Source organism: Malus sylvestris, chromosome 15 (genome assembly GCF_916048215.2).
Source record: "Malus sylvestris chromosome 15, drMalSylv7.2, whole genome shotgun sequence".
NCBI lineage: Eukaryota > Viridiplantae > Streptophyta > Magnoliopsida > Rosales > Rosaceae > Malus > Malus sylvestris.
In genome coordinates this window covers 41,525,032-41,550,400 of record NC_062274.1, presented here as the reverse complement: position 1 = coordinate 41,550,400, position 25,369 = coordinate 41,525,032, and the positions used below count along the sequence as shown (strand labels likewise).

Sequence of the window (25,369 nt, the reverse complement as noted above, 5' to 3'; positions counted from 1 at the left end):
AAATACAAACTCTAGAACACACGACAAAAATGCTTCCTATAGAGCATTGTCTTAAGGCTAGGAGTTCATAGAACACTTGGTGTTTTCTTCTCGGTTCTATCAACTTCCATGGTTGTTACTGGAGCTTCTTCATGTTTGGGTTTATATTTTTTACGTGTAAAAACTATATGCATGGTGTTTTAATTGTACACCTCAAAGGAAAACAATTGGTATTAGAGCCTTAATTTGGTTGTATGGTTAAAACCTAACAAAGCTTAACGAATTCATGTATCGTTGAACTCTTATGTCTTCAGTTATGATCAATACACACATAGTTGCACAATAATCATTGTACAATACTATGATCATGTAACATGATAGTTTTAACTGTTCTACATGGATGAATGGTACATAGGTGCCAATAAAGCTTACATGATCAATGTCTATATTGCATAGTTGAATCATATATTCAAGCCCCAGCAATTTATCATGAAACAATTAAGTAATATAATCAAGTTTCTGCTAAAAAATGCATTTGAATCATAACATAGATGCAGTTCATCTGCCTACAGGTGTTGATTATGTTCTCCTAGTTGGACTATAAATGGCATGCCAAGTGTTGGAAAACTACCATGAAAGTAACTGATGTAATGTATGTATCAAGTGTGCATGTTATTTATTCAGTTATGAATGTTGTAAGCACAGTCCAAACCCTAAATGGTACAAACTACAAAAAATGAAAACAAGATATCGATATATGCTTAGGTTTGATGGACCTAGACATGGCTATTAGGAAAGACTCTTCCAAAACCCGCAGATGATGCAACTGTTGATGTTAAAGCAAAGTTTAAGAAGTGGAAGAAAGCAAATCGTATTGCCCTCTTGGTGATTAAGAAGTTGATGTCTAATACAGTGAGAGGTGATATACCAGATTCTGAGAATGCCAAGAAGTACTTAGCATCGATTCATGAGAAGTTCAAAGAATCAAACAAAGCTAAGACAGGTAATCCTATGAATAAGTTTATGATCAAGAAGTATAATAATATGGGATGTGTATTCTTGAACTGTTAGACATTGGTACCAAGTTAAATGCTTTGGATGTTCCCACGAGTGACCATTAGTGGTGCATGTGGTACTCAATTCATTAACTAATGAATATTCACAGCTGAAAAGCACATACGACGCGCACACAAAAAAATGTGGAGCTTGAATGAATTGATAGCTATATGTGTGCATAAAGAACAACATATCAGGAAAGTGGTATTTGAGAAAAAGTTAAACATGGTGTTAAGTTCAAAAATACTGCTACAAATACTGACAATGAGAGAGCATCACTATATCATCCAAAACTTGTTGTGTGTAAGGGTTTAAAGAGAACCAAAGGGAAGTGTTTCTTCTACAAGAAACTTTAGACACATGAAGAAGAACTACCAAAAATATAAGAAGTGGTTCCATAGGGTAACATCACAATTTTGAAGGGTGAAATTTTAGTACGTTTTGAGACAAATAATATTGAAAAAGGTGATAAAGTTGCTGTCAAGTTCATTCGTATAATTAGAACTAAGTTAAATCTGGTTGTTTTGGATTTACAAGATGTCTGTTATGTACTTTCAACTAGAAGGAATTTAGTATCAGTTAGCAATTTGTTAAGAAGAAGTTTGAATATTCAATAAATGATAGAGGTTTCACCATTTATAAGAATTTGCAAGTTGTTGGAGATGGCTCACATATTGGTGGTATGTTTAAACTTAACTACTTAGTCTTGTGACATGGTTAATATGGTTGGACAAAAGAGACTTAATCAAAATGAGATCTCATCCACTCTATGGCATAGAAGATTAGAGCACATCTCAAATGAAAGAGTAAATAACTTAAGCAAAATTGTCACATTGCCAGAACTTGAGTATGATAACATTGATACGTGTATTGAATGCATCAAAGGGAAAATGGTTAATTCACATAAGAAGGACACAACCAGAAGCAATGGTCTACTTGAACTCGTGCACACTAACATATGTGGTCCTTTTCCCACTCCAACTTATGATGGTTATAAGTACTTTATAACCTTCATAGATGACTACTCGAGATACTGGTTCTTATACTTGCTGTCTAAGAAATGTAGTGCACTTGTGGCCTTTAAAATTTATAAAGCTCATGTTGAAAATAGTTTGATAGAAATATAAAGGTAGTGGAGTATGACAGAGGGGGATAATATTATGGGAGATATATTGAGCATGGCAGAAACCCTGGACCATTTGCACTCTACCTACAAAGTGAAGGCATTGTAACTCAATACAGAAACTATGCAACTCCACAACAAAATGGAGTTTCAGAAAGAAAGAGTTGAACTTTGAAAGATATGGTAAGGAGTATGATAAGTACTATAAAATTGCATGTGTTCTTGTGGAGATATGCTATCAAAACTGCCAACTATATATCAAATAGAGTCCCTAGCAAGTTTGTGACATCAACACCTTTACGAGTTGTGGAATAAAAGGAAGCCAAGTTTAAATCACTTAAGTATCTAGTGTTACAGGGCTGAAGCAAGAGTTTATAATCCTTAATAAAAGAAGCTTGACTCTAAGATAGTAAGTTGCTACTTTGTAGGATATCCAGAGGGAACAAACGGTTACAGGTTTTATTCCTCTAATTATTCCATGACATTCATTGAAACTAGCATGGTTAAATTCATAGAAAAGATGTCAATAGGAGAAACAAACAATGGTTTTGAGTTTAGGGAACAAAATGAGGGAAACTCTATTCAGAATTTAAAAATAACTGATATAAATATTGACCATGCTTTAATTACTTCAACTGCAAGTAATAGCATGCCCTAACATGTTAATCCAGTTGCAAATAATGACTTGCTCAATACTTAATTGGATACAAATAATGATGTATCCAACAATCAAATATCATCAAATGAAGTCACTGATGCAATGCAGACAAAATCAAATCCAAAAGAAATTCAATACTAAATTGCACCTACACTTAGAAAATCTACAAAAGTGAGAAAACCTGCAACCTCAGATGATTTTTTTCTATATCTAAGTAAAGCTGATATCAATATTGAATAGCCATCACACTATAACGATGCAATAAACAATTTACAGCAAGAAAAATGGATGCAAGCTTTGAAATTTGAGCTTGAGTCCATGGAGAAAAATGAAGTTTGAGAGCTTGCATTGTTACCAGAATGATCAAAACCAATTAGATGCAATTGGGTGTACAAAACAAAGAAGAATTTAAATAGAAGATAAAGAGAGATTTAAAGCCAAATTGGTAGCCAAGGGATACACACAGCAACATGGAGTAGACTATACTGAAACATTCTCACCAATGTCAACCAAAGATTCTCTTATGTTTGTAATGGATTTGGTTGCTCACTATAACTTGTTCTTACAACCAAGGATATTAAGACAACATTTCTAAATGGTGCACTTAAGGAAGAAATCTACATAAACAACCTGTGAGGTTTATCAATGTGGAATAAAAGCATTTGGTCTGTAGACTCAGAAAGTCCATATATAGATTAAAACAAACATCTAGGCAATGGTATTTGAGATTTGAGGAAGTTATACAGTACATGGCTTTATTGAAAACTCAAAAGATAAATGTATCAACATTAAGTCAAGCAGGAGACACTTCATCATCTTAGTGCTCTATGTGGATGACATATTGATTGTTGTCACTAATTTAAGTTTGTTGTAAGATACCAAACTTCTGCTAAGTGACAATTTTGAAATGAAAGACATATGAGAAGCTTTATATGTACTGGAAATTTAGATCACTCGTGACAATAAGAGAGGGTTACTTTGTTTATCATAGAGAACTTACATTGAAAAGGTACTTAAGAGATTTAGTATGTCAAATTGTAATGGTAATGAGGTACCAGTTACCAAGGGAGACAAATTGAGCAAAGAACAATCCCCCAAAACTAACATTGAGAAAGCAAAAATGAATGACAAACTATATGCTTCAATTATTGAAAGCTTAATGTATGCACAAGTGTGTACAAGACTAGACGTTGCTTTTTCAGTGAGCTTGGTAAGGAGATATTAGTCCAATCCTGGACAAGCTCATTGGATTGCATCCAAAAAGGTTATGAGGTACTTGAAGAGGACCAAAGACTACAAATTGGTTTACAAAAAAATTAAGAAGCTGGAAGATTTTTGCTACTGTGATTTAGATTTTGTAGGGTGCTAAGATTTACTGAAATCAATTGCTAGTTACATATTCATGATGGCAGGAGGTGCAATTTCTTGGAAAAGCATGAAACAAATGAACATGAAAACCTTTACAATGATGGTTAAGTACATGGAATGTTTTGAAGCTACTTTACAAGTTATGTGGATTGAAAAATTCATTGAAGGAATAAGTGTATTGGACATTGTTGCAGGACCATTGCAAATCTTTTGAGGCATCACTACAATTGTGTTATACTCCAAGAATAATAAGAGGTGTTCAAGGACCAAACATATGCATGTCAAGTACAAGCTTATTGGGAAAAATCAAACAAGTGTTCATCAAAATCAACTACATTGACACTACTTCAATGCTTGCAAATCCCTTGAATAAAGCATTGCCGGTTGTGCCTTTTAAATAACATGTGGAAAACATGGGATTGATCTCGAGTTTAGATATGTTGAATTAGTGGGAGTGATGGTAATCTATAAGTATTGCAGTAAATAAGTGAGTTACTCTCACAAAGAGGATTGTAGTTTGTTGCTAAATTGGTTTGAATGTATACATTTTATTTTGCTAATTTAGTGTGTTCACATAAGGTTAATGCCTTTGGTTAAATTGCTTGTTTGCATTGAGTTATATATTTTGTTATGTTTGTTTAAAATTACAGAAAGCTAAGTTCATTCATTGAATGACAGTCACTTGCATTGGCATGTATGCAGGCTTGTTAGAAGAATAAAGTGTAACCAATTGGTTACAATAAGGAGGATTTGAGATGTTATAAAGTAAGACAAAATTATAGTGAGGAAAACATCTCAAGATTATGAAGATTCTAAGTTGTGACCACTTTACAACCTTATTAGTTCCATGTTGAATGATTCAATGGATAGAAACTTGCATTAAGGATGAGATGAAATCATTTTATACGGCCACTAAAGTTATATTAGTCTCTAATCTCAAGTTAGACATGAATATTACATTTGTAGACCAAGTGGGAGAATATTGGATTTATCCAATATAAATCAACCTTTAATATGGTCTACTATATGTAATAGGAATGTATTCTTAAGGAATAATATCGATAGTGCTTTGATCTCTTCAAGATATCAATCTTGTATTATGTGTCTTATATTAGAAATAGAATTGATGAAATCCTTATATGAATATGACTATGACACTTAATTTAGAAGCCAAGAAAGTAAGTTTTACTTTTCCTTTATGGAAGGAACTTTAAGCCTTTGGCCTATATAAATAAGGAAAATTAATGAAAATTACTTCAAAACTTTGAGTTTTAATGAAAATGACAAAATAAAGGGTAAAGTGAATAATACCATGATTGACTTTTTAGTGTAAAAATATGGTTTTTCGTTAAAGTGAATAGTACCGGGAGCTTTTCGTTAAAGTTCTCATATAAATATCGGTCCCTGTGAACCCTAGAACACATGACAAAAAGGCTTCCGATAGAACATTGTCTTAAGGCTAGAAGTTCATCGAAGACTTGATGTTTTCTTCTCGATGTTGTCAACTTCCATGCTTGTTACTGGAGCTTCTTCAAGTCATCGTTTATATGTTTTACGTATATTAGGTATCTACATGGTGTTTAATTGTACAACCTCAAAGGATAAAATATTGGTGATTCCAAATTGGTCATGATCTTTTAAAACATTATTAATAATTACCTAATGTTTTGAAAATTGGACATCTGTTAGATCGGTAGCGTTAAGTGCTGGCATGGACAAATATTGAAATGTATTTTACCTCTCATGTCATCTACCGTGCAACTTTGGGTTACCAAATCAACTTCTTTTAGCAACACAAATTTAGGTTTCAACTTAGTTGAAACGGGTCAATTTAAGTATGTAGGGTTCTAAGGACAACAATCAGTGGAAACCAGTTTTAGTATTTGTTTACGTCATCACTTAACATTGGTGACCTGATAGATATTTAATTTTTAACACTTTAGGTTGTTATTTAGAACATTTCATAAAGGTGATCCAATTTGAAATCATCCTTAGAGTAGTTCCACCCCTTAGGAAAATAATTGCCCAGACAATTGGACAAGAGGCCATTATTGCAATTGGGCAAGAGGCCATTATTGCAATTGGACAAGAGGCATTATTGCCTTGAAGAATGCTAGTTACCCTCCCCATTTACCTTTGCCTACTTACGTTTCCCACTCATCATTTAACCTGTGGACTCCACTACTACTTTTTTAAACTATGAAATTAATTCTCTAAAAACATGAATTCTTTCTTTCCTCTTTTACCCATAATAAATCTAATAAAATAAATAATAAATTCAAACTCTCTCTCATCCCTTCCAATTCCTTCGGGCTCTAATGTTTTCTAATGGGAGAATTTCCAAGTCTTAACAATCAATAATCACCACAATCCACATTCATTGATATATACTGAATTTACAAGCATTCAAAAAAGTTGTATGAAACATTATTGTTAATGGCGGGAATAAAGGATTGATGTGGCTAATCATTGGCCATGGCTGCCGCCAAGTGTTCAAGAGGAAAGCTTAGAGAAGAAAAGTTGGGAAGAATGCGATAATGGGGAGACGACAACAGTGATTCTAACATGATCATGGGGAGACGACAACAGTGATGCTATTGGTTGTAGCTCTACAACAGATTGTGAGAGATTACAAATGTGGAAAGCAGAAGGAAAAAAGTCTACTGCTACATGTATTAGGTTTGAAAATGAAAAAAGATGTGAGGTTGGACATCAAAGGCAGGGCAGCTGCTGTGTATGGACGAAGTTAAAAATGTTATGGGTGGTGAGGTGAGAGAGAGATAGGTAGTGGGCCCAAAATTGTATTTATGTTTTTTTTTTTTTTGGTAAAGTTATTAAGGGTATATGTGAGAAAAATAAAAAATTATGTTTTTAGAGAATTAATTGTATAGTTCAATGTGGTAGTGGATTCCACATGTCAACTGGTGAGTGAGAAAGGTAAGTAAGAAAAGGTAAATGTGGAAGGTAGCTAATATTTCTTTATGGAAAAGGATCATCTTCTGAGCTCAGGATAGGGATCCTCCTGACTACGAAATCCGGGCCGTTCAAATTTAATCCAACGGTTCCAATTATTATAACTTTTAGAGGGTCCTCCTGTTTGGAACCGTTGGATTAAATTTAAACGGCCCGGATTTCATGGTCAGGAGGATCCCCATCCTAAGCTCAGGAGAGGATCCTCTTCCTTTCTCTATTGCCTTAGTGAATACTAAATGTCTAAATACATCTCCATCCCATAAATGAATCGCCCAGGCGATAGGCATTAAAAATTTATTATTTTATAAAATTAATAAAAAGATGATATTATGTTTATTTTTCACTAAGATTTTTTACCAATCCCATCACATCAACTGTTATTATCCCGAAATTACAATTTTTGTGGTCATTTTTTTATTAGATTTGTAACCAGTCTCTTAGTCATGTGTCATGATCCATTAAGAATTTTGTTCTTTTTTTAACATTTTTCTTCTAACCAAATTTATATGGACCTTGGGATACAATCTTTTGTGCAATCCAACAACAAAAGTTGTGCCACGTGGGCACAATGGCTAGTAGGATTTTTTTTCCCTTTTTTGATTATGTATTGCTAAAAAGACGAATTAATATGGACTATTGGGTTATATGAGTTAGAAATTCAACTGCCTACCTCACGCCACGTGTACTAGCCAGTGAAATAGAAATGAAAAAAAAGTTACAGTTGGAAATCCAACTATCCATATATTTTACCGTTAGAAGAATGCATAATCAGCCGAGTGCGCTGCAAGTTGGGCCCCACCAGCCTTTTTTGTCTACCAACGTGCGCGCTACGGATATGTGTTATGCACACACTTTACGCAAAAAAAAAAAAATATATATATATATATATTAAGAATGTGGTTGACGTCAGCATAATATGAACTTACACTCGAGCGTTGGTTCAGACATGGCTTGCTTGGTCCGACACTTTTGGGCCCATTCATTGCTCGAGTTTTTAGAGTGGGTTGGAGCTAGTTTATTTGATTTTGGACAATAATTGTCACGCAATTGGGTTTGGGATAGACGTGCTCTTAAAGGTTGAGTATTTATCCATACTTAATACTATCCTAAAATAATATCCTCTATACAAAAATGATATGAATAGCATGGTTCTATTTTTATGCACATTTTACTAACGTTCTAAAAAACGCTAGATGCTAGTCGGGAGAAGGGTTGGGGCCTAACGCCTAAGGGGCTAGGCAAAGTCTAGGCGGGCGTCTAGGCAGACTAGGCAGATTAAGTAAATCTATTATGTTTCGTGTAAATAAGTATATGTTTATACTTAAAATATATATAATTTCATCATAAACTAGAAAATAGAATAACATATATTATGAAGTATTGGAACATAATGAAAACATGAAGAGCAAACATATAATGTGTGTTTATTTAAGTGTTTAATAAATTTCTTACAATTTATTGGAAACAATACACAAAAGGAAAGTTATTTATTTTCTATCTAAGTGTGTTGCAACCTAAACAGGTGCCTAGGCGGGTTTGGGTGGTCTAGACGCCCTTTCTTAATTTTCAAATGCCTAGGCATTAATCGAGACGGTAACCAACCGCCTAGTGGGGATTTTTAGTACAGTGCATTTGACATATGCAAAATTTGTATTGACATGGCAACTTTCCATTGGAAGCGAAAAATGAGAATGGAAACTACATGGCATAGGCGCTCATAACAATGCCCCTCTTTGTTCCTACTCCGCTCCGCTCTCCATTCGCATCAGCTTTACTTCCCCAAAAGACATAAACAAGGTTACATCCGCTCTCCATTCGCATCAACTTTCCATTAGTATATCGCTTTGTCAACGAGGAGTGTGGTGCTGTAGTGATTTTGATATGTTTTGAAATTATCAAATCAGACGGCATACAATTTTATTTGTAATCCCTTTTGGTTTTTGAGTTTGTAGTGGGGCGTTGCCTACAAGATCTCGAAGAAGGAAGATCGACAAGTTGCTATAACGGTGGATTCTTTTATATCGAAAGGTTGTTTTTTACTGTAATTTGGTCTTTTTGCTGGTCATATGATTTGTTGCTCTCTGTGTTGTGCACATATTTTTCTATGACCGCATTGCTTTTCGTGAAATTGTTCAAGGTTGCAAAGTTTACATCTTTAGCCATTCGGCACTCTGTGTTACGGTAGAAGGGAACTCACAATACGTCAAATTTATCGCATCAAGCTCAGAACTTTTGGAACCCGAAATTGCTACAGTATGTCAATTCATCCTTTTCACTGGTTGTTTTACTACTTCTAGTTGTGAGCTTTTGAAATGCTCAATTGCTCATTCACAATCTCCTTCCAGTGACTTTCGTCAACTTGCAATTAGTGTCTTGCAACACGCGATTAGTATCTTGGAACAGAACTTGATTTTATGGCATTGTACTGGTTTAAGTAGTGAAAATCAACAAGAACATTCCGCATCTTCATACATGTTTATTTGCGTTTAATGAAACGGGATCTAAACTGACGTCGTCGCTATTTAGATACATTGCCTCTCCAGACAAGAAACATAATGTCAACTATTTGGGTCCTGCATCCATTGAAGGGATAGCCAAGTTTGGAAACTTGATCCCTTCAATGCCTATCTGGATTGATGTAGTAGAATATTTCTATAAAGCGTTATCGAATTAAACATCAAATCTTAGTACTCAAGACCTACGATAGCTGTTTGCGTGAATTCTGCTTCGTTGAGAATCTGAATGATGAGGTAACATTAGCTTTTATGCTGAAGTTGTCAAGCAGTTGACGGTCATAGAAGAAAAAATGGGATTGACCCTAAGGCATCCTTTCCTGTTTAGGTCTGGTTTGGTACAAGTGATTCTAAAAAAAGTGGGTATAAAAAAAAGTTGACAGTTTTTTTGTGTTTGGTAAACATTCAGCTTCAGCTTTTTTTCACAATTTTGGATGAAAAAAAAGCCAAAAACACAAAGCTGCAAAACCCAGCTTTGAAAAACCTGCTTTTTTCACATCTGTTTTACATAAAAGTTTACCAAACACTATAATACTGTTTTTTTTTTTCAAAAGCACTTTTACAAAAAAATTTACCAAACACTTTACTGCTTTATTTCACAGCTACTTATTCTCACAGCACAGCAGAAGCAACTTTTTTTCAAAACACAGCAATACCAAACCAGCCCATAATCTACAAACAAATTGTTCAGGCTCAAGGTCCCTCGGGGCCTAACCAGTAGAATGGCAGGTTTAGCTTGAAGGTTCTGTTGGACAATGAGAATGAACTTGCCCCGTTCAATGATGTCGTCGTGGTTCGCTGCTGAGTGTAAATTGACAGTCATTAGTCACAAAACTACATTACTGAATACAATTTACTCTTAATTTCCTTTCTTTACTTTTCCTTCCCTAAGGCGTTAACGAGCCAGGTCATAGCATCAAACTTGAACCGTATGCAAGAAGACGAATGTTCCTAACAACAGCATGCATTCCACATTAACCATGACTAACGATCAATCTTCCAGCTACAGTAAATTGAACACTACAAAAATACCCTAGCATCGAAAGGGAACAAAAAAGTCGCAATACATGTCACTAAAAGCAGATAAAGTTGAGAAAAATGCTTGTCGGATGTTGCTCAATCCAATTTCAAAAGAAAGGTTTTATGCGAACTGCAGCAAGATGGGTGTCTGCTTTAACCACCCCAAGAAACCAATTTGTTGAGAGAACTACCATCCCTGCTTCTGATGTGCAAAGAGCTGTTATGGCGGCAAGAGTAACAAGATTATTCGGTAATATAACTGAAAGTTATTCGTCCAACTTCATCACTGCTATTTTGTTCCGCACCCATAAGAAATATCAGAATAAGGCTATTCTGACTCTACATTGTACATAAATAGTTTAAAACTTAATCACTGTCATCAGCTTCATCTGCATAAATTAAGGAAAGACTTCGTCAGAATCACTTTGTATGAATCCAATGATTTTTAGTATACATGCATATGTACTAATACCACCAACATGAACATTTGAACTTGTATTTACGACTCCCCGTTACAAGCTTAATCTGCTCAAATTACTATATCCTGAAGTTCATTACTTCATTTTGCTGAAGTTTATTCTTTACACTGATATCACATAACTCTGATCAATGAACTAACTGAGGGCAGAGATTTCTTAAATTAAATGGAGGTTGAGCAAGCATTTAATGGAAAAAGAAAAAAAAAATCTTTGTTTAGAGATTATATATTAATTGACATCGAATGCCTCCATTAGCTCCATATGTAGGATGTTACATAATCTTACCAGTTTTGATTAATATAAATGCTAGAATCATTGGTAAAGTACGGAAGCCACAACCCGCAATGATTTGACCTTGTCAAATGCATAAAGAATGCATATGTAACATTGCAGAAGCACCGTAAATCATAAAATTCTCATCTCTCATTGCCCTAGCTTCCATTTATAATAGGTAAATGACATTAAAGTTCTTGAATTAACACTTACCCTCATCACTATGGTTGTCGTCACTATTACCATTATCCTCAATGTCCTCGTCCTCAACCTCATTCTCTTCCTTGTCACTGTTATCAGCTTCATCATTGTCATCATCTGAACTTTCAGCATCATCAGAATCACTTTCAACTGGTATTTTGGGCTTTGGAGGAGGCACAAAACTAGTTGTGGACCTTCTACGTGAGCTCATTACAATGTTACTCATGTCAATGCCTTCGAGCTCTTTTGCCCTTTCCTTTTTCTTTTTGACTTCCTTGATTTCTGAAATAAGATAATAGATGGTAAGAATCCTTACAAGCGTGTCAAAGTCAGGATAAAAGATGTGTGGTGAAACCACACCCCCAGGGAAGGTCATAAGACCCTTGACTGTAAGGGTGGGGTGGGTCTCTTGACCTAATTCCTGGAGAATGATTGACACTCGCAAGAATAATTTCTAAGGTATTTTCTGGCAAAAAAGTAGGAAGAATCATAGATGGACATGACCCAATGAGGCCCCGTTTGGTATTCCTTTTTTTCACCAAAAAATGCTTCACTTTAAAGTTAGGCAAACAAGTAGGAAGAATCATAGATAACCTCATTATATACAATTATATCACTTATTGTATAATTTATCAAACGCTTTTACACTACTTTTTATACTGACAACAGTTTTAAAAATACAGTTTATCAAACACTCAATTGCTTTATTTTACAACTAAATATTCTTAAAGCACAACAGAAACAGATTTTTAAAAAAGCACAGCAATCCCAAACTGGCCCTGAATGCATTCATTGTATTTCTTTGTATACTAAAGAATCAACATATGTGACCCAATTAATGCTCTCAGTCTCTAACCCATTGAGAGCTCATCTGAATCCACATAATCCGATGCCATCCATGGGGATTGACATTGCCATGCATGTGAAGATGATAAGGACAAACTAGGGATTATGATTCGGCATTCTCAAAGACTTCAAGTAACATTGTGCATCACAACTTCCATGTCAATCCTAAATCCAAATTCCCAGATCAAACCTAGCTAAGTTTCCCTTTTATAACATCTTGGTAAATTATATCAAATCATATCCACAGTTGATATTCCAAGTATCGCCATCAAAGGCTACATTTTAAAAAACTCACCTTTCTCAGAGGGATGTGCAGATAATCCTTCTCTAGAGAGTATCTCCTCTAACTCTTTTATCAGGTGAGTTTCACGTTTGTTCTCAGGCACCTGCTTCACTTTCTTGTAAACTGAAGGGGCAACACTGTATAACAGACAATAAACATCATAATGTAACAACGACAAGGATGCAAGTCTATCTATGCATAGAGTCAAAGATGAAAAACCTCATTCCACATGCTTTGATAACTGATCGTAGATGCTCCACACGTTTCCCATATGCAGGTGTTGTTGAAACTTCTTTCTTCTACAATTTGATAAACAGTATGATTCAATAATAGACAAAGCCTACTTTTATGGTGACTTCAGAAACATACAAAGTAATTACCTTTATAGGTTTTTCAGCAGATGACTGAGAGCAATCATCTTCAGAGACATTTCCAGTGTCTTCTGCGTCACTTTTGTCCTTTGGTTCTTTTTGAGGAGGCTTGATCCTCTTCTTTCCAGAGACGTTAGTCTCCTTAGCCATTCTTTTCCGTTTCTTATGACCATCAGTATTCTGCATCTTTCCTTTTAGAGCACTTTTGCTTCTACATTTTACTTCATGTTCTTCCTCACTACTTTCATTATCTGAAGAACCAGAACTCTCATTGTTTCTGACCTTAGTGGATGCTTTTCTCTGAGCATTTTTCTGCATCTTTCCTTTTGGAGCACTTTTGCTTCTAGGTTTTACTTCATCTTCTTCCTCACTACCTTTATTATCTAAAGAACCAGAACTCTCATCGCTTCTGACCTTAGTGGATGCTTTTCTTTTAGCACTTTTCAGAACATTTTTCTTGGCAGTGGTAGCAGGTTCAGAAATTTCACAAGATTCTAGAACCTGAAAAAGAGAATATATGCAAAGTATGACCACCAGCGATAGACGTATTCACTTCTATAATTTCAAGATGCTTTGACACAAAATTATCTTACCTCGTCTAGTTGCTGACTTATAAACTTCTTAAAGGGGTCAAGAGTATATTTCTCAAGCTTAAGATCTTCCTCCAAAAGTCGGCGAAGTCCAGCCAGAGTAATCTTTCTGTAGTTAGAGGAAGGAATAAATAATGAGTACTTCTTTTACTCAACTGACAACAATGAACATTAACATCTAAAGACAAAAGTCAAATAGATTCCAATGCCAATCAAAAGGGGAGAAAGAATATACATGAAAATTAGTATACTAATGCAATTGACAGCAATAACAGGTAATCTTTTTTCTTTTGTCAAAAGCAATAACCGATAATCAGTTCAAAGAAAGATGTAGCATACTCGGAATTAGCTTTGATATAAGAACCCCTTTTTCTAAGGGCTGACTTTATCACACTCTCAGTTGGAGCCTTATTTTGGTTGGTAGTTTTAGTTTCTTCAGTTCCAGTTTTCGCCACTTTATGCCCTGTCAGCAGCCCCATTACAGGAGAGTCTTCCATTTTCTCCTCATCTTCTGAACAGGTTTCCTTCGCGTCTTTATTTGACTTTCGTTTGAGTGATTCTGCTACTTCTCCTTTAACCAAACTTTTTTCCTCAGTCTCCCCCGATGTCTTTGAGGTATTGTCATCACCAGCACCTTCTAAGACCTAGCATTTTGAAAAGAATAAATGCAATTAAGAGATGACATATTTCATGAGAAAACATTTGGACTCCAATCAATAATAAATAAATAAACTAAAAAATTAATACAACATAAAATGAAATAACACAAGAAATATAACATTCGCAGCAAAAGGGAAAGTGGCATGCTCCCAAATGATAAATCATGGGGATAAGCTGGAGTCAGGAAATTTTGGATATGGTGATTGAATGGACAAGGAGCACTTGACAAGCTCATGGCAGATGCCCTCAGGGTTATGGTGAAGCATCACTTGCTCTAAACCGTATAGCTTGCTGGGTCTCCTATTTGGCTTGTTGGTTCAAAGATTTTTTTTGTTAATTTGAAGCCCTACTAGCACTTTGGACTAGGCACAGAAATTCTGCAGACGGGTATTAGATCTGATAAACATGCATGCACCCCAGTTGAAAAATACATTGCAGTAACATCCAAGTTTCTCATAAATCTCATCCTGCATGATCACTTAAATGTTCAACCTTCATCTCTGGGAAAAATTAAAGCACCCAGACACCCAGTCACTCCCCAACCATTAAATCTAATTTTCAGAGTCTATTACAAATGCACGGGTACAAACATGAACTTCCAAGCCATAGCCAAGAGTCCCAGAGACCACACCCTATTAATTCAAAGTAATCAAGAAAATGCCAATATCAAAATACCCAGAACCATCAAATGGCAACTGCGGGAGACGTGTAAAACTAGCTTGGGTAAATGCATCAGCATATGGCCCTCAGGCTCGAGACTTGATGGTGGCCTGCCCCTACCCCTTCCATAGAGTCAAAGCACAGCCCAGCCCAAATCCAAGACCAGATGGGACAGGGCTAGCCACATTAGATAGTTCAAGGGGAAATGTCTGAGTCAGAAAATCTTTCTGAAATTATCTCAATTAAATGAACTTCTCAAGAACAAGACAAGATATTTTTTTTTTGTTGAGTCAAAAACAAATATGATCCAAAGTGTAGTTTTGTACAATCCATCAAACGTAAAACATATATGAAGAAAGCTTTTAAAATAAAAAGCCTTACCTTTTTGGAAACAAATTGACAAAACAAGTGGAGCCTTTGAAAATTTCTAAACTTTCACTTTAGGCAACTCTTTCTAGCATATCTTTTACTTGATTTTCATTTCATAAAGAAATCAATTTAATGATACGTATCTGTTTCCTCTAGAAGAAATTACTTGAGAAAAACTAATGCTCATGAATCTAGAAAATTTCCTGCAGAAGGAAAAAAGTTCCATTCAAAACAAATATAGAAGAAAACTTAACATGTAAGAATATTTCCAGTCCAGAAATCATTTGCAGGGAACTATTTTTGATTGACACAAATAAATAAACACTACAATGAAAAAGTATTGAAGAAACAGTAAATGGCCCATACGAAATTTTACAAAGGGAACATAATAAGCTACCATGAAACTCTTCAATGCATAATTCAAAGTGCTTGAAATAAAACATAATAAAAATGATGATGTTATGACCAAGTACACTATAGTCAAGCTAAATGAGAACAACGAGCTTCGATAAAGAAAGACATACCTCCACCAAATGTTCCTTGACAAATCTTTTGTGCACATCCAACGCAAATGTCTCCAAGCCCAAGTCTTTCTCTAAGACTCTTCGGACGCCCTCAAAAGTCAAAGAACTGCGCATGAAAATATAACTTTATAAAGTAATCCAACCTTGGATGGGGGTTCAACATGCTCAGCCCACAAGTGCATCTAAACTAACTTTACAATTTCAACTTTCTTAAGCTTCCCCTTGAAATAATTTCAATCAAACTTTCAAGCAATGAACCACTGCAATCAAGTTACGATTGGGAAGAGAAATCACGCCTCATGGTCGCGAAAGTTGAGCGCATTGGCTTCATCCACCAAAGCTTATTTTGAAAATTGTCACTAAGCAGATACAAAATCACTGGGAAGTTGAATTCTTAGAACTCATTTTGCAGTTTCCAGGGTTAGGGTTTAAAATAGATGAAGAAAGTCAAGTATTACCATACAAATTAGAGCAAGGAATGCTAAAGAATAAATAATTCCCGTAGCAGGAAATGACTGGAACAATACTAAGCGTTGGATTACTGAAAGGAATTCCCTGACCTACGTTCTTTTGCTTTGTTTTTCGAAAAAAAATGCGGAGATATGACAGCGCAAGGTGTTCTTTACTTCACATAAATGTACGAATTTCACCTACACCAAGCGCAAAAGCACTTATTCTGTCCGTTACGTTGTAATTCTGCGAACCCAACCGAAGCATAGAGCGTATAGAACACTCAGAAGCTTCAAAACCCTAAACAAAACAACTAAACACACCAATCCTAAGAACACAAAGCATATCAAAAACAGTTAACCACACACTTAAACACACTGGCCCTTAATTAAGTTATAATACGCATAATTAAACCCTAAAACACACGAATCAAAGTTATAAACTTTCAGTGCAAATCAATCCTAAATGAATTTATATCACACATTCTGGCATAAAAGAAAAGAAAAACCGCAAATAATATTTAAATTAAATTCATCAAAAGTACACAAATTCAGTAAGAAGAGAGAGATTACTCGGATTGTTCTTTGAAGTAAGGGACGCGTAAGCGCATAGCACTCTTAATCTGGGACTCGATATCGTGCGTCTCCTTCAGAGGGCTCTCGCCATCTTGCGCATCCTCCACCATTACTGTGCACTCCCTCTCTCTCGCAGCTTCTTCTCTGTGCGTTTTAAAACGTGGGAGGAGAGGGCCAAAGGAAAAGAGGAGGAGGAGGGAGGGTGGAGAGAGTGACGGGGTTAATTTGATCTGTATACGCTCACATCGCAATACGCTGCACTTACGGTTCTACGTTTTATAACCTACGGAGTCCAGGATGTGCTAATAGATATAGATGCGTACAATGGCGGAGCTATAAATTTTTCACCGGCGAGCTAGCTTAAAGATTTAAATCATTGTAAACAAAGAAACTTGATACTAGATTTTTTACCGTATCAGCCAGCTTAAGAAAATTTTCATAAAGTGAGCCAGAACTTTCGTTATTCAAATAAATTCAAACTTGTACATGTCCAAGAAGAGATGGTTTGTGAACTGTATTATATAATTAAACTGAGAGAATCCAAAGCAATGACTAAATATATGACGGGTTACATTCGAAAATCAATAAAAATTACATGTAAAATTTTATTCTCTACCAAAAGTTACCTGGGCTACAGCCCAAGGTAGCCCTTAATGTCGCTCCGCCTGTGGATGCGTATTTTGTTTTGTTTTATATTTATAAATTTATTAAATTCAACGATTAAAATTTAATATGATTAAATTTAATATTATTAAAAAATTAAACTGTTTAAATTTAAATCTAACAACTAAAATTAAAAAAAAAATTCACGTGTTTCATATTTTTTTTTTTTTAGTTTTCTAGAAGTTTTAAGATGTCGGTATAATAATTTCTTTTTGGAAAATAAATATTTTTAAGTTAAAATATTTATAAAATTAAATTAAGATAGTCTACCTAATTTTTGTATTTAAATAAATTATTTTGAATTTATTGTTTAATAATTTCAAACTAAAAATTTAAGAAGAAGAGTTAAAACAGAAAAATTGTTTCTGAATTAAAATTTAAGAGTTTTAACAAAATACTTTCAGTACTGTTCACTTTTAATGAAAAATCATGTTTTTATCTTTTTTCTAGTACTATTCACTACACTTTATTTATCATTTTTCATTAAAATTAAAAAAAAATTAAATTTTTCGTTAGTTTTCTTTTAAAATTTTAGGTTTTAATGTAAGAGTGAGAGATTGGTCTAATAGTTCTTAGTTGAAATTACAAGTTTACCCTTGCCTCCAAAATCCAGCAAAGATCCGGTTGCGTTCGTCTTCGGGTTCTGATATAATACAAACGAAGCAAGCACGGCAACCCAAAACTTTTGAGAGAGAGAGAGAGAGAGAGAGATGGGAGGACATGGAACGATAGAGGTGGCCAAGACGGTGATGGAGGTTGCCGACGTGGCGTGGACCGCCTTGGAACACGGCCGCCATCACCTCCACCACGACGACCACGAGGGGACCAAGTGTGCGGTTTCCGACGAAGAACTGGAGGCTCTGCGGGCGGAGAATCGGCGGCTGAGGAACTCCCTGGAGCAGAATCTCAAGCTGCTTCAGAACCTGTCCGAGTCGCCTGCGGTGTTGGACGATTGCCCTCCTGATGTAAGCAATTTGGGGTCGATTGTTTTCCATTGGATTCGACACCCTTTTGTTGACTTTGTGTATTAGATTTCGAATTTTCATTCAAAAACTGAAATTGGCATTTGGATTTTTTGAAATTTCAGCTGCATGCTCGGTTAGTGGCGACGGTGGAATCGAACAGCTTCTTGACTCGAATCGAAGCTCTTCAGAAGGAATCCATTGATGAATATCAGTTTCCTTTCAAGCCAGCCACAGGTACATAAATATATAGAAATATATATATGTGTGTGTATATACGCTATTTGATTCCACGTAATAATTATTGGGTTTGTTTATAATTTATGTTTGGATTTTAGAAAGCGATTTGGAGAAAGCTGAAGTTCTAATCAAAGTCGACAATGAAGAACCGAGTTGGTGGGTGTGGATCACGGATGACATGATTCCGGGTAAAGTCGAGGAGAGGAGTGGGATTGACAATGAGAACTATGTTGTTGTTAGTGAGGAGCATGTGGTGGATGGGGTTGCCAATTTTATGGCTAAGTGTATTGTGTCGAACCCAAAAGCTCGGGTACATAACCACTCAAAAGCTTTTTGCTTGATGTTTGATGCTGCTCATTTTGGTCTCATGATTTTTTGCTTCCTTGGAATTGCAGAATTTGACGCCGGAGGAGCTGCAGAAAAGTAAGTTTTTATTGCGTCTTTCTCAATTGATTCTCCATGTGCTTGTAATGTCTTAACCCAAATATGCTATAATAGGTTATGTACATGTTTCTAGATGAATCATGTTGAACCACTTAGTTTGCAATCCTATATGCTTACTGTAATTTTGATAACTAATTGCGAATTTTTGTTGTGCTTTGCGGTTAGACGATTATTGCAGAGAATGATGAATCAGATAAGCTTGGATACATAAACCAAGAAAATGGAATTGAACTTCTGTTTCTTTCCTTCAAGAAATTCGATGTCTCTAATTTCGTGTTTAGGTCACGAACTAGATACTCATCTCCAAGTCTGATCTCTGTCATTGAATGATTCTCGGGCTTGGCGTGAATATATAGTGGGCAATAGAGAATGCGTCTATTGAAACTCATCCTTGTGAATCTATAATTTGCAGTTGTAGCTAAAGCGATGGGTGGTGTCAGCAAATTGGAGAAGGTATTGGGTATTTGGCATGCGGGGAAGTTGTTCTATGCGTTGTCCACCTGGGGACTGGCTCTAGCTGGGTAAGTATTTCTTGCCCACCTACTTCCTATTGTGTTAGCAACTTAGCATTCTCTGAAGAATGTTAGCCTCGATTATCTGCAACTTCCTTGGTAATGAATGGCATAAAAATGGATGTCTTTTCCATCGCTTCTCTTGATCATTATCCAAGATATAGCATGTACATTTTCCTAGAATATTTCATACGTGTTTCGTCAAAGTATGAAAATCGTATCGAATGAGGTTGCTCGTCTCTTACTAATTTAAGAATATCATGTTGCTTTGTTGTATCACAGATTGTATAGGAGCCGTGCGGTATTAAAATTTGCCGCAATGGGGCTGCACACAAGCAGCAAAGCGATTATGAGAGCAATGTGAGGCAGGGAGCCCTACTGCCGCCAAAAACTCAGATTGGAACCGTACAATAGCGTCACGCCTGTTTATAAGAATTCCCGTCCGATGTAAATAATTGTAAATAATGCTTGATCTCGTGTTTCTGCTATGGTTTCATTGACTGATTTATTGTATTGAACCATCGATTGTTTGCACGTGTTGTATATGGCGAACCCATGCCAGATGATATGTTCACTGGAAAGAGTCGTTTTCTAAATGCTTATTGAACAATTTTCAGTGACGAATTGCAATTGCTAAAAATGAAACGGAAAAACAAGGTCAAATTTGCCGATAAAGAATAAAAACAAGTGTGTAGAATGCAATTTGTAGTTTCTTATGTGTCGTTGAGCATCATATAATCATTCGGGACACGTATGCACCGCTCTTTCTGGCGCGCAAATGACTACTTTAAGAACACAAGAAGAAAGTTTAAAGAATCTTAGCAACTATCAGCTCGCCATAAGTCGTATAATCAGCCCTGCCAGATTTCTCTCCACAAAAATGCCGCAGTTTGGCATCACAAAACACAGTGATGCACTTCGCTATGGTGGCCAAATTCTACAACAAGGCGGCGTGCAAGAATCTCGGCAAAACTGGTTCCCAGACAGCTTTCATAAAACAAACACCAAACGGATAGAACTTACTGCCCGTAAATATTAACGAAAGCAATTTCAGTATTACGCTAGCATTTAACTGGTATAGATGATATGGAAGAACCCGAAATCAAGCATGCTTTAGAGAACTAACATTATGTCTCTGGCGTCTTTCTTTTCCTGTTGGATGTTGAGGAAGCATCTAACTGGGCTTGACCAAATACTGACCTGCAGGAAGTCCAAAGCCGCAACTCAAGAGATGAGAGAAATGACAGTAGTACAAAGCATTTCTAGGTCCAGTGAATCTTTTGCTTATTAACAAAACAATCAGTCTCACCGCCATGGAAGAGAAACATTTTGTCGCATTGATTGTCAGTGTTTGTTTCTCGTTTGAGAGAGCAAAACGTAGTGACTTATTTCTTTTCCTCCTAGATCTCTCAAACTTGCTAAAAATAAAAGCAAAATAAAATGAAAACTTCCAATTATTTTTCACAAGTTTCATTACTCTCACTATAAACGAAACAAAACCCGCTGGAAAATCTCAATTACTTAACATATGTACGTAAAATTTGTGGGTATCTTCAGCTAGAGTTTCTAACTAAAACAAGAAACAGGGTAAGCTGTACTATCATTCGTATCATTATGATATGAGCTCTTCTTGTCAATCAAAGGTTTGATTAATCCACTTTTAACAGTGTAATCTACATATAGACGAGGTAACTTACCCACAAGTTGAACATTTCTTGTGATGCTTACAAAAAATGGACAAGCACACAGAACAAATGTAGCCCATGTCTATTGTCTTCTTATGGCAAAAACACCTGCAAAATTCAATCAATCAAAACATATGATACACAGACTATGCAGAGCCAAACAAATTTCATTTGTTTTCTTGCTTCTTTTCCTATTTGCACAATAATCTAAGCACTGAAATTCAGCATGATAACGCAAAATCATTTTCCCGACCATCAGTTCAACCATGAATACGTTGGTGAAATTTTTTTCTCTACAAAAGAATTATATGATTACATCTAGTAATTTGACTAGGTCAATTATTACCAAACATCTAAATATCACTATGAATCTCTGGAAAGTGGGAACCACCATCTGAGACAAACCCTTGTACAAAAGTTATACAGATTGACCAACTAAACTACACATTCAAACAATTAATTCGCATCAATATTTTGATCTCTGTAAACCATATGAGTTTCAGAAGGATAAGCCTAGAAACTTAGAATGTATTTTTTTTTAAATATTATTTTTTCATGAAAGATCGGCATATGGGCACAACCTTCCTCTTTGCTCCCAGAAATTGGGCATTAAATCTTAAAACTGATACTAGCCTCTAAGAAAAAGGGCACTAAATCTTAAAACTGATCAGAAAATTATCAATTTTAGGTACATCTGTCGTCTTTTCTTTTCTAATAACAACCAAAATGAAGACAGTTAAATGATGAGCATAAGTAGTATACTTACGAGGCACGAAAATCCACACCGAGAGACTTAGGAAGCTGTAAAAATGCTCGAGAATGCAAATCAGTTGCAAAAACTGTCTGCATATCAGAGAAAACAACACATTAGCCCAAGAAGTTGCAACTAAACAAAAAAAAAATTGTGATTTAACACAAGATGGAAAACAGTGACACGTTGACACCCAATCCAAATCAATTTTGTTTAGCCAAGCACCAGGTAAGCAAGTGAACACAAGGTTAAGATGTATCAACATCACGAAATTTAAGTACTTAACCTACCGAGAGATACTGAAACAGTCCATTTGGTTGTTGGGGCTTCAGATACACACCACCAGTAATATATGAAGCCTGTTTCTCATCCATCAAAAGCATTCAGTAAAACTGACATAAGAATAAAGCTAATTATGTTTCAAATACTAAAAAAAGTATATATCAAAAAGACGCTCTAAAGACAAGCTACCTGCTGTAGGAAGGCAGAGTTGCTCGATCCCATATAGCAAGAATCTATAGGAACCTGCAGTGTAAGTAAATCAATGATAATTTGATATTCATGACTTTTAAGCAACTATTGGATTTTTGGAAAGTTGAATTAACTATATATTTGCTGAATGAAATGCCTAACGATGAGAGAGAAAGCAACTGGGAGAAACTGTCAAATGGTTATTTGGCCAAACAGCTACAGATATTGTTTATTGTACTCCAACAGGAGAGCAAATTTGGATTTCAAATCAGTTGATTGTATACAATCATCTTTTAGAAGAAAAATTAAAGATTGTCTATGGCAGTAAGTCAAAAATTTGTAACTTCCAAATAGCGCCTTGCCATTGGCAACCAAATATATAATTATTGAAGTACAGATTACTAGAAAGGACAATAATGATACAAATCAAAGTGCATTTGACATTGAAGAATAGTCCCAAGAAAAACATATGCTTTTGATAAACAGGAAAATGGATCAAATGCATACCATAGAACGCTGTGCAGAAAATATTGAATTCATGATTGCAACATATCTGAAAGGACATTACAAAAAAAAAAAATTCTGACGTAAGAGGTTTGATGAGAAAGATAATAAGATAAATGCATAAAGAAAATATTCAAAAGAAGAACGTACTGTTCAGGTCCATCCGATGATCCCTGCAAGCATAAAATCTGCATCGCATGCATAGTCACACTACTTAAAAGGTAACCCATTTGTGAAAGGAAAGTAAGACATGATAAGAGAAAAATAAATAACATACATCCATTTTGCAAACCTAAATGATAAAGGCTGACGAGTTTGGTTAATATATGGTGCCAAACATTGGATGCTTAGAAAATATCTAATTTTATTTTAATCCACCTCACTAACGGTGCACTAATGTAGTGATAAAATAATCAAAAGATAGAGGAATTTATATCTTTGAAGGGGAGAGTGAAGATTGTCTCACAATACGGTTCTCCTAATATCTAGAGAACAGGTACATGCTTCCAACAGCAACCATCCACCAAAAATTGCATTTAACCCATGTTTTGGTTATTAACAATTCCACTTGCAAGTATGCTGGTCATTGCACCTAATCAGCTTAGAGAATTGCATACATTCCATATTACGTAGAAATACACATCAAATTGATGGCTCATGAAACCTAAACAAGGCCATAAAAACTTAAGCTTGATTTGCAGCAAAGAAGTTATAACTATAGTATGTTATCAATGTCAAGGTATGGACACGATTATAATGCCAGTCATCCAAAACAAACAGATATTGAACAATTACACAACAAACTACAATGATACTCACGCGAGGTTGAGGATGAAGTGGCCCTGATCGAAAAACCCTCTGTATATCTGTTCATCAACTACAGTTAAGCAAACTTTGCATGGATACGCTTAGATCTTCCAACAAAACAAAACATCTCTGCTATTACGTACTAGTTCTAACACAATTCCTCATATGCAACAAGCATTACCCCTAAGTTTTTTCGGTGACTCTACTTATATACTTAAACTGCATTATCAAATGCCAATAGAACGCAAAGGGGCATTTTCAATGAGATACCAATAAACCCCAAAAATTAAACAAGCACTGGCATAAAAGGATACAACAAAGAGCCATTGATAAAGACCCAGATAGCAGAGAAGAAGAAATCCCTTCTCTCGACCCTTCTTTGAACAATTGCTCGTCTTTGATCACGAATTCCTCCAGCTTCTGCAACAAGTTAGAGCACCGCGCCGGCATTATTCTTCCATGATCAGAGCCCTGGTTCGAGTCCGAAGAAGAATCGTAGATGTAGCTGCAGGAATTGTACCCCGTGGTAATAACCACCACCTGGTTGAGTTGATTGAGCAGCAGAATCGAGTTCAGAAACGCAAGTACCTAAACGAAAACGAATTCAAATTAAATTTCAATTCGAATGAACGAACGAAACTAAGATTGCTATGAGAAACCCAAAAGAGGAATTAGGGTTTAGGGATCACGTGGGGGAGAAACTTGGAGAACGGGAGATTGGATGAGCTCCAGAAGAAAGGGTTCGTGTCCAGCAAAACCATCAGAAGGCTCACATCGTCTGCAACCACACAATCAAACGGTTAGAGGTTGAAGATGGAACGCGTCTCTGTGAATTTCTAGAGACGGAGAGAGGAGAGAAAGACCGGCGTAGAGCTTCGAAGCGGCCGAAGCCATAGCTGAGTTGTGATGTGGGCGTTTCTGAACTGCTCGATGAGCACTGGTCAGTGATCAGAGATGTTATGTTATTGGTTAATTCCTCGCGCCGGAGCTTGCGGTGGAACGACGCCGCTAGTTAAGTTTTGGCTGAATACTTAACCAGAACTCGGCGTCCCATTTGTGCTTGAGGAACGTATATTAGGTCTCAAGTTGTTGCTATGTTCCCATAATTTAACTCAATTAAAAATTTGAGTAATAATTTCTCAACTAAAAATTTATGATCTTTGGTCTCTTAACTCATCAAAATGTGCAGTTATAGTTATTTTTGTCAACTCCTTTAAAACTTTTTTTTCAAAATGAGTCACTTGTCACGCACGTGAGGCTAAATCAAAGAGAAAACATGGAAAACCAAATGAGAAAAATTGTAGCAATGGTCCTTCAACTTTAATTTAATTGGAGAAATGGTCGCTTAACTTTAATTTA

General features: G+C 35.7%; 3 protein-coding genes across 4 annotated transcripts; 1 reads left to right on the top strand and 2 right to left on the bottom strand.

Moving 5' to 3' along the window:
• Positions 1-10,522: 10,522 nt before the first annotated feature.
• Positions 10,523-17,221, bottom strand: LOC126604517 (uncharacterized). Its single transcript, XM_050271795.1, has 9 exons — positions 16,969-17,221; positions 15,947-16,052; positions 14,073-14,377; positions 13,737-13,842; positions 13,153-13,644; positions 12,992-13,071; positions 12,785-12,909; positions 11,656-11,925; positions 10,523-11,079 (listed from the first exon to the last, which is right to left on the bottom strand). Exons 1-9 carry the CDS (start codon positions 17,079-17,081, stop codon positions 11,057-11,059), a joined length of 1,620 nt encoding a protein of 539 aa, XP_050127752.1. The 5' UTR covers positions 17,082-17,221; the 3' UTR covers positions 10,523-11,056.
• Positions 17,222-18,273: 1,052 nt separating this feature from the next.
• LOC126603952 (uncharacterized) lies at positions 18,274-20,388 on the top strand. Its single transcript, XM_050270978.1, has 6 exons — positions 18,274-18,599; positions 18,722-18,833; positions 18,935-19,146; positions 19,232-19,259; positions 19,693-19,801; positions 20,075-20,388. Exons 1-6 carry the CDS (start codon positions 18,345-18,347, stop codon positions 20,154-20,156), a joined length of 798 nt encoding a protein of 265 aa, XP_050126935.1. The 5' UTR covers positions 18,274-18,344; the 3' UTR covers positions 20,157-20,388.
• A 96-nt stretch (positions 20,389-20,484) lies between these two features.
• Positions 20,485-25,091, bottom strand: LOC126603951 (general transcription and DNA repair factor IIH subunit TFB4). 2 transcript variants are annotated; one of them, XM_050270977.1, is made up of 12 exons: positions 24,874-25,091; positions 24,700-24,788; positions 24,325-24,598; positions 24,023-24,069; positions 23,354-23,391; positions 23,207-23,252; positions 22,700-22,753; positions 22,519-22,587; positions 22,244-22,320; positions 21,490-21,585; positions 20,919-20,992; positions 20,485-20,814 (listed from the first exon to the last, which is right to left on the bottom strand). In XM_050270977.1, exons 1-11 carry the CDS (start codon positions 24,902-24,904, stop codon positions 20,920-20,922), a joined length of 894 nt encoding a protein of 297 aa, XP_050126934.1. In that variant the 5' UTR covers positions 24,905-25,091; the 3' UTR covers positions 20,485-20,814; position 20,919. The 2 variants fall into 2 exon arrangements, with proteins under 2 accessions (XP_050126934.1, XP_050126933.1); XM_050270976.1 differs by having other exon boundaries at positions 20,485-20,779.
• Between the last annotated feature and the right edge of the window lie 278 nt (positions 25,092-25,369).

Excerpts from the sequence above, each read along its gene's own strand:
- LOC126603952 (XM_050270978.1), top strand. The coding sequence starts at position 18,345 with ATGGGAGGACATGGAACGATAGAGGTGGCCAAGACGGTGATGGAGGTT. Across the intron at positions 18,834-18,934 it reads TCCTTTCAAGCCAGCCACAG|AAAGCGATTTGGAGAAAGCT; the intron begins GTACATAAATAT and ends TTTGGATTTTAG. Across the intron at positions 19,260-19,692 it reads GCCGGAGGAGCTGCAGAAAA|TTGTAGCTAAAGCGATGGGT; the intron begins GTAAGTTTTTAT and ends TATAATTTGCAG.
- LOC126603951 (XM_050270977.1), bottom strand. The coding sequence starts at position 24,904 with ATGGCTTCGGCCGCTTCGAAGCTCTACGCCG. Across the intron at positions 24,599-24,699 it reads TCTCCAAGTTTCTCCCCCAC|GTACTTGCGTTTCTGAACTC; the intron begins GTGATCCCTAAA and ends GTTTTCGTTTAG. Across the intron at positions 23,253-23,353 it reads TCATCGGATGGACCTGAACA|ATATGTTGCAATCATGAATT; the intron begins GTACGTTCTTCT and ends ATGTCCTTTCAG.
- LOC126604517 (XM_050271795.1), bottom strand. The coding sequence starts at position 17,081 with ATGGTGGAGGATGCGCAAGATGGCGAGAGCCCTCTGAAGGAGACGCAC. Across the intron at positions 16,053-16,968 it reads TACTTCAAAGAACAATCCGA|TTCTTTGACTTTTGAGGGCG; the intron begins GTAATCTCTCTC and ends TTTCATGCGCAG. Across the intron at positions 13,072-13,152 it reads CTGCTGAAAAACCTATAAAG|AAGAAAGAAGTTTCAACAAC; the intron begins GTAATTACTTTG and ends ATCAAATTGTAG.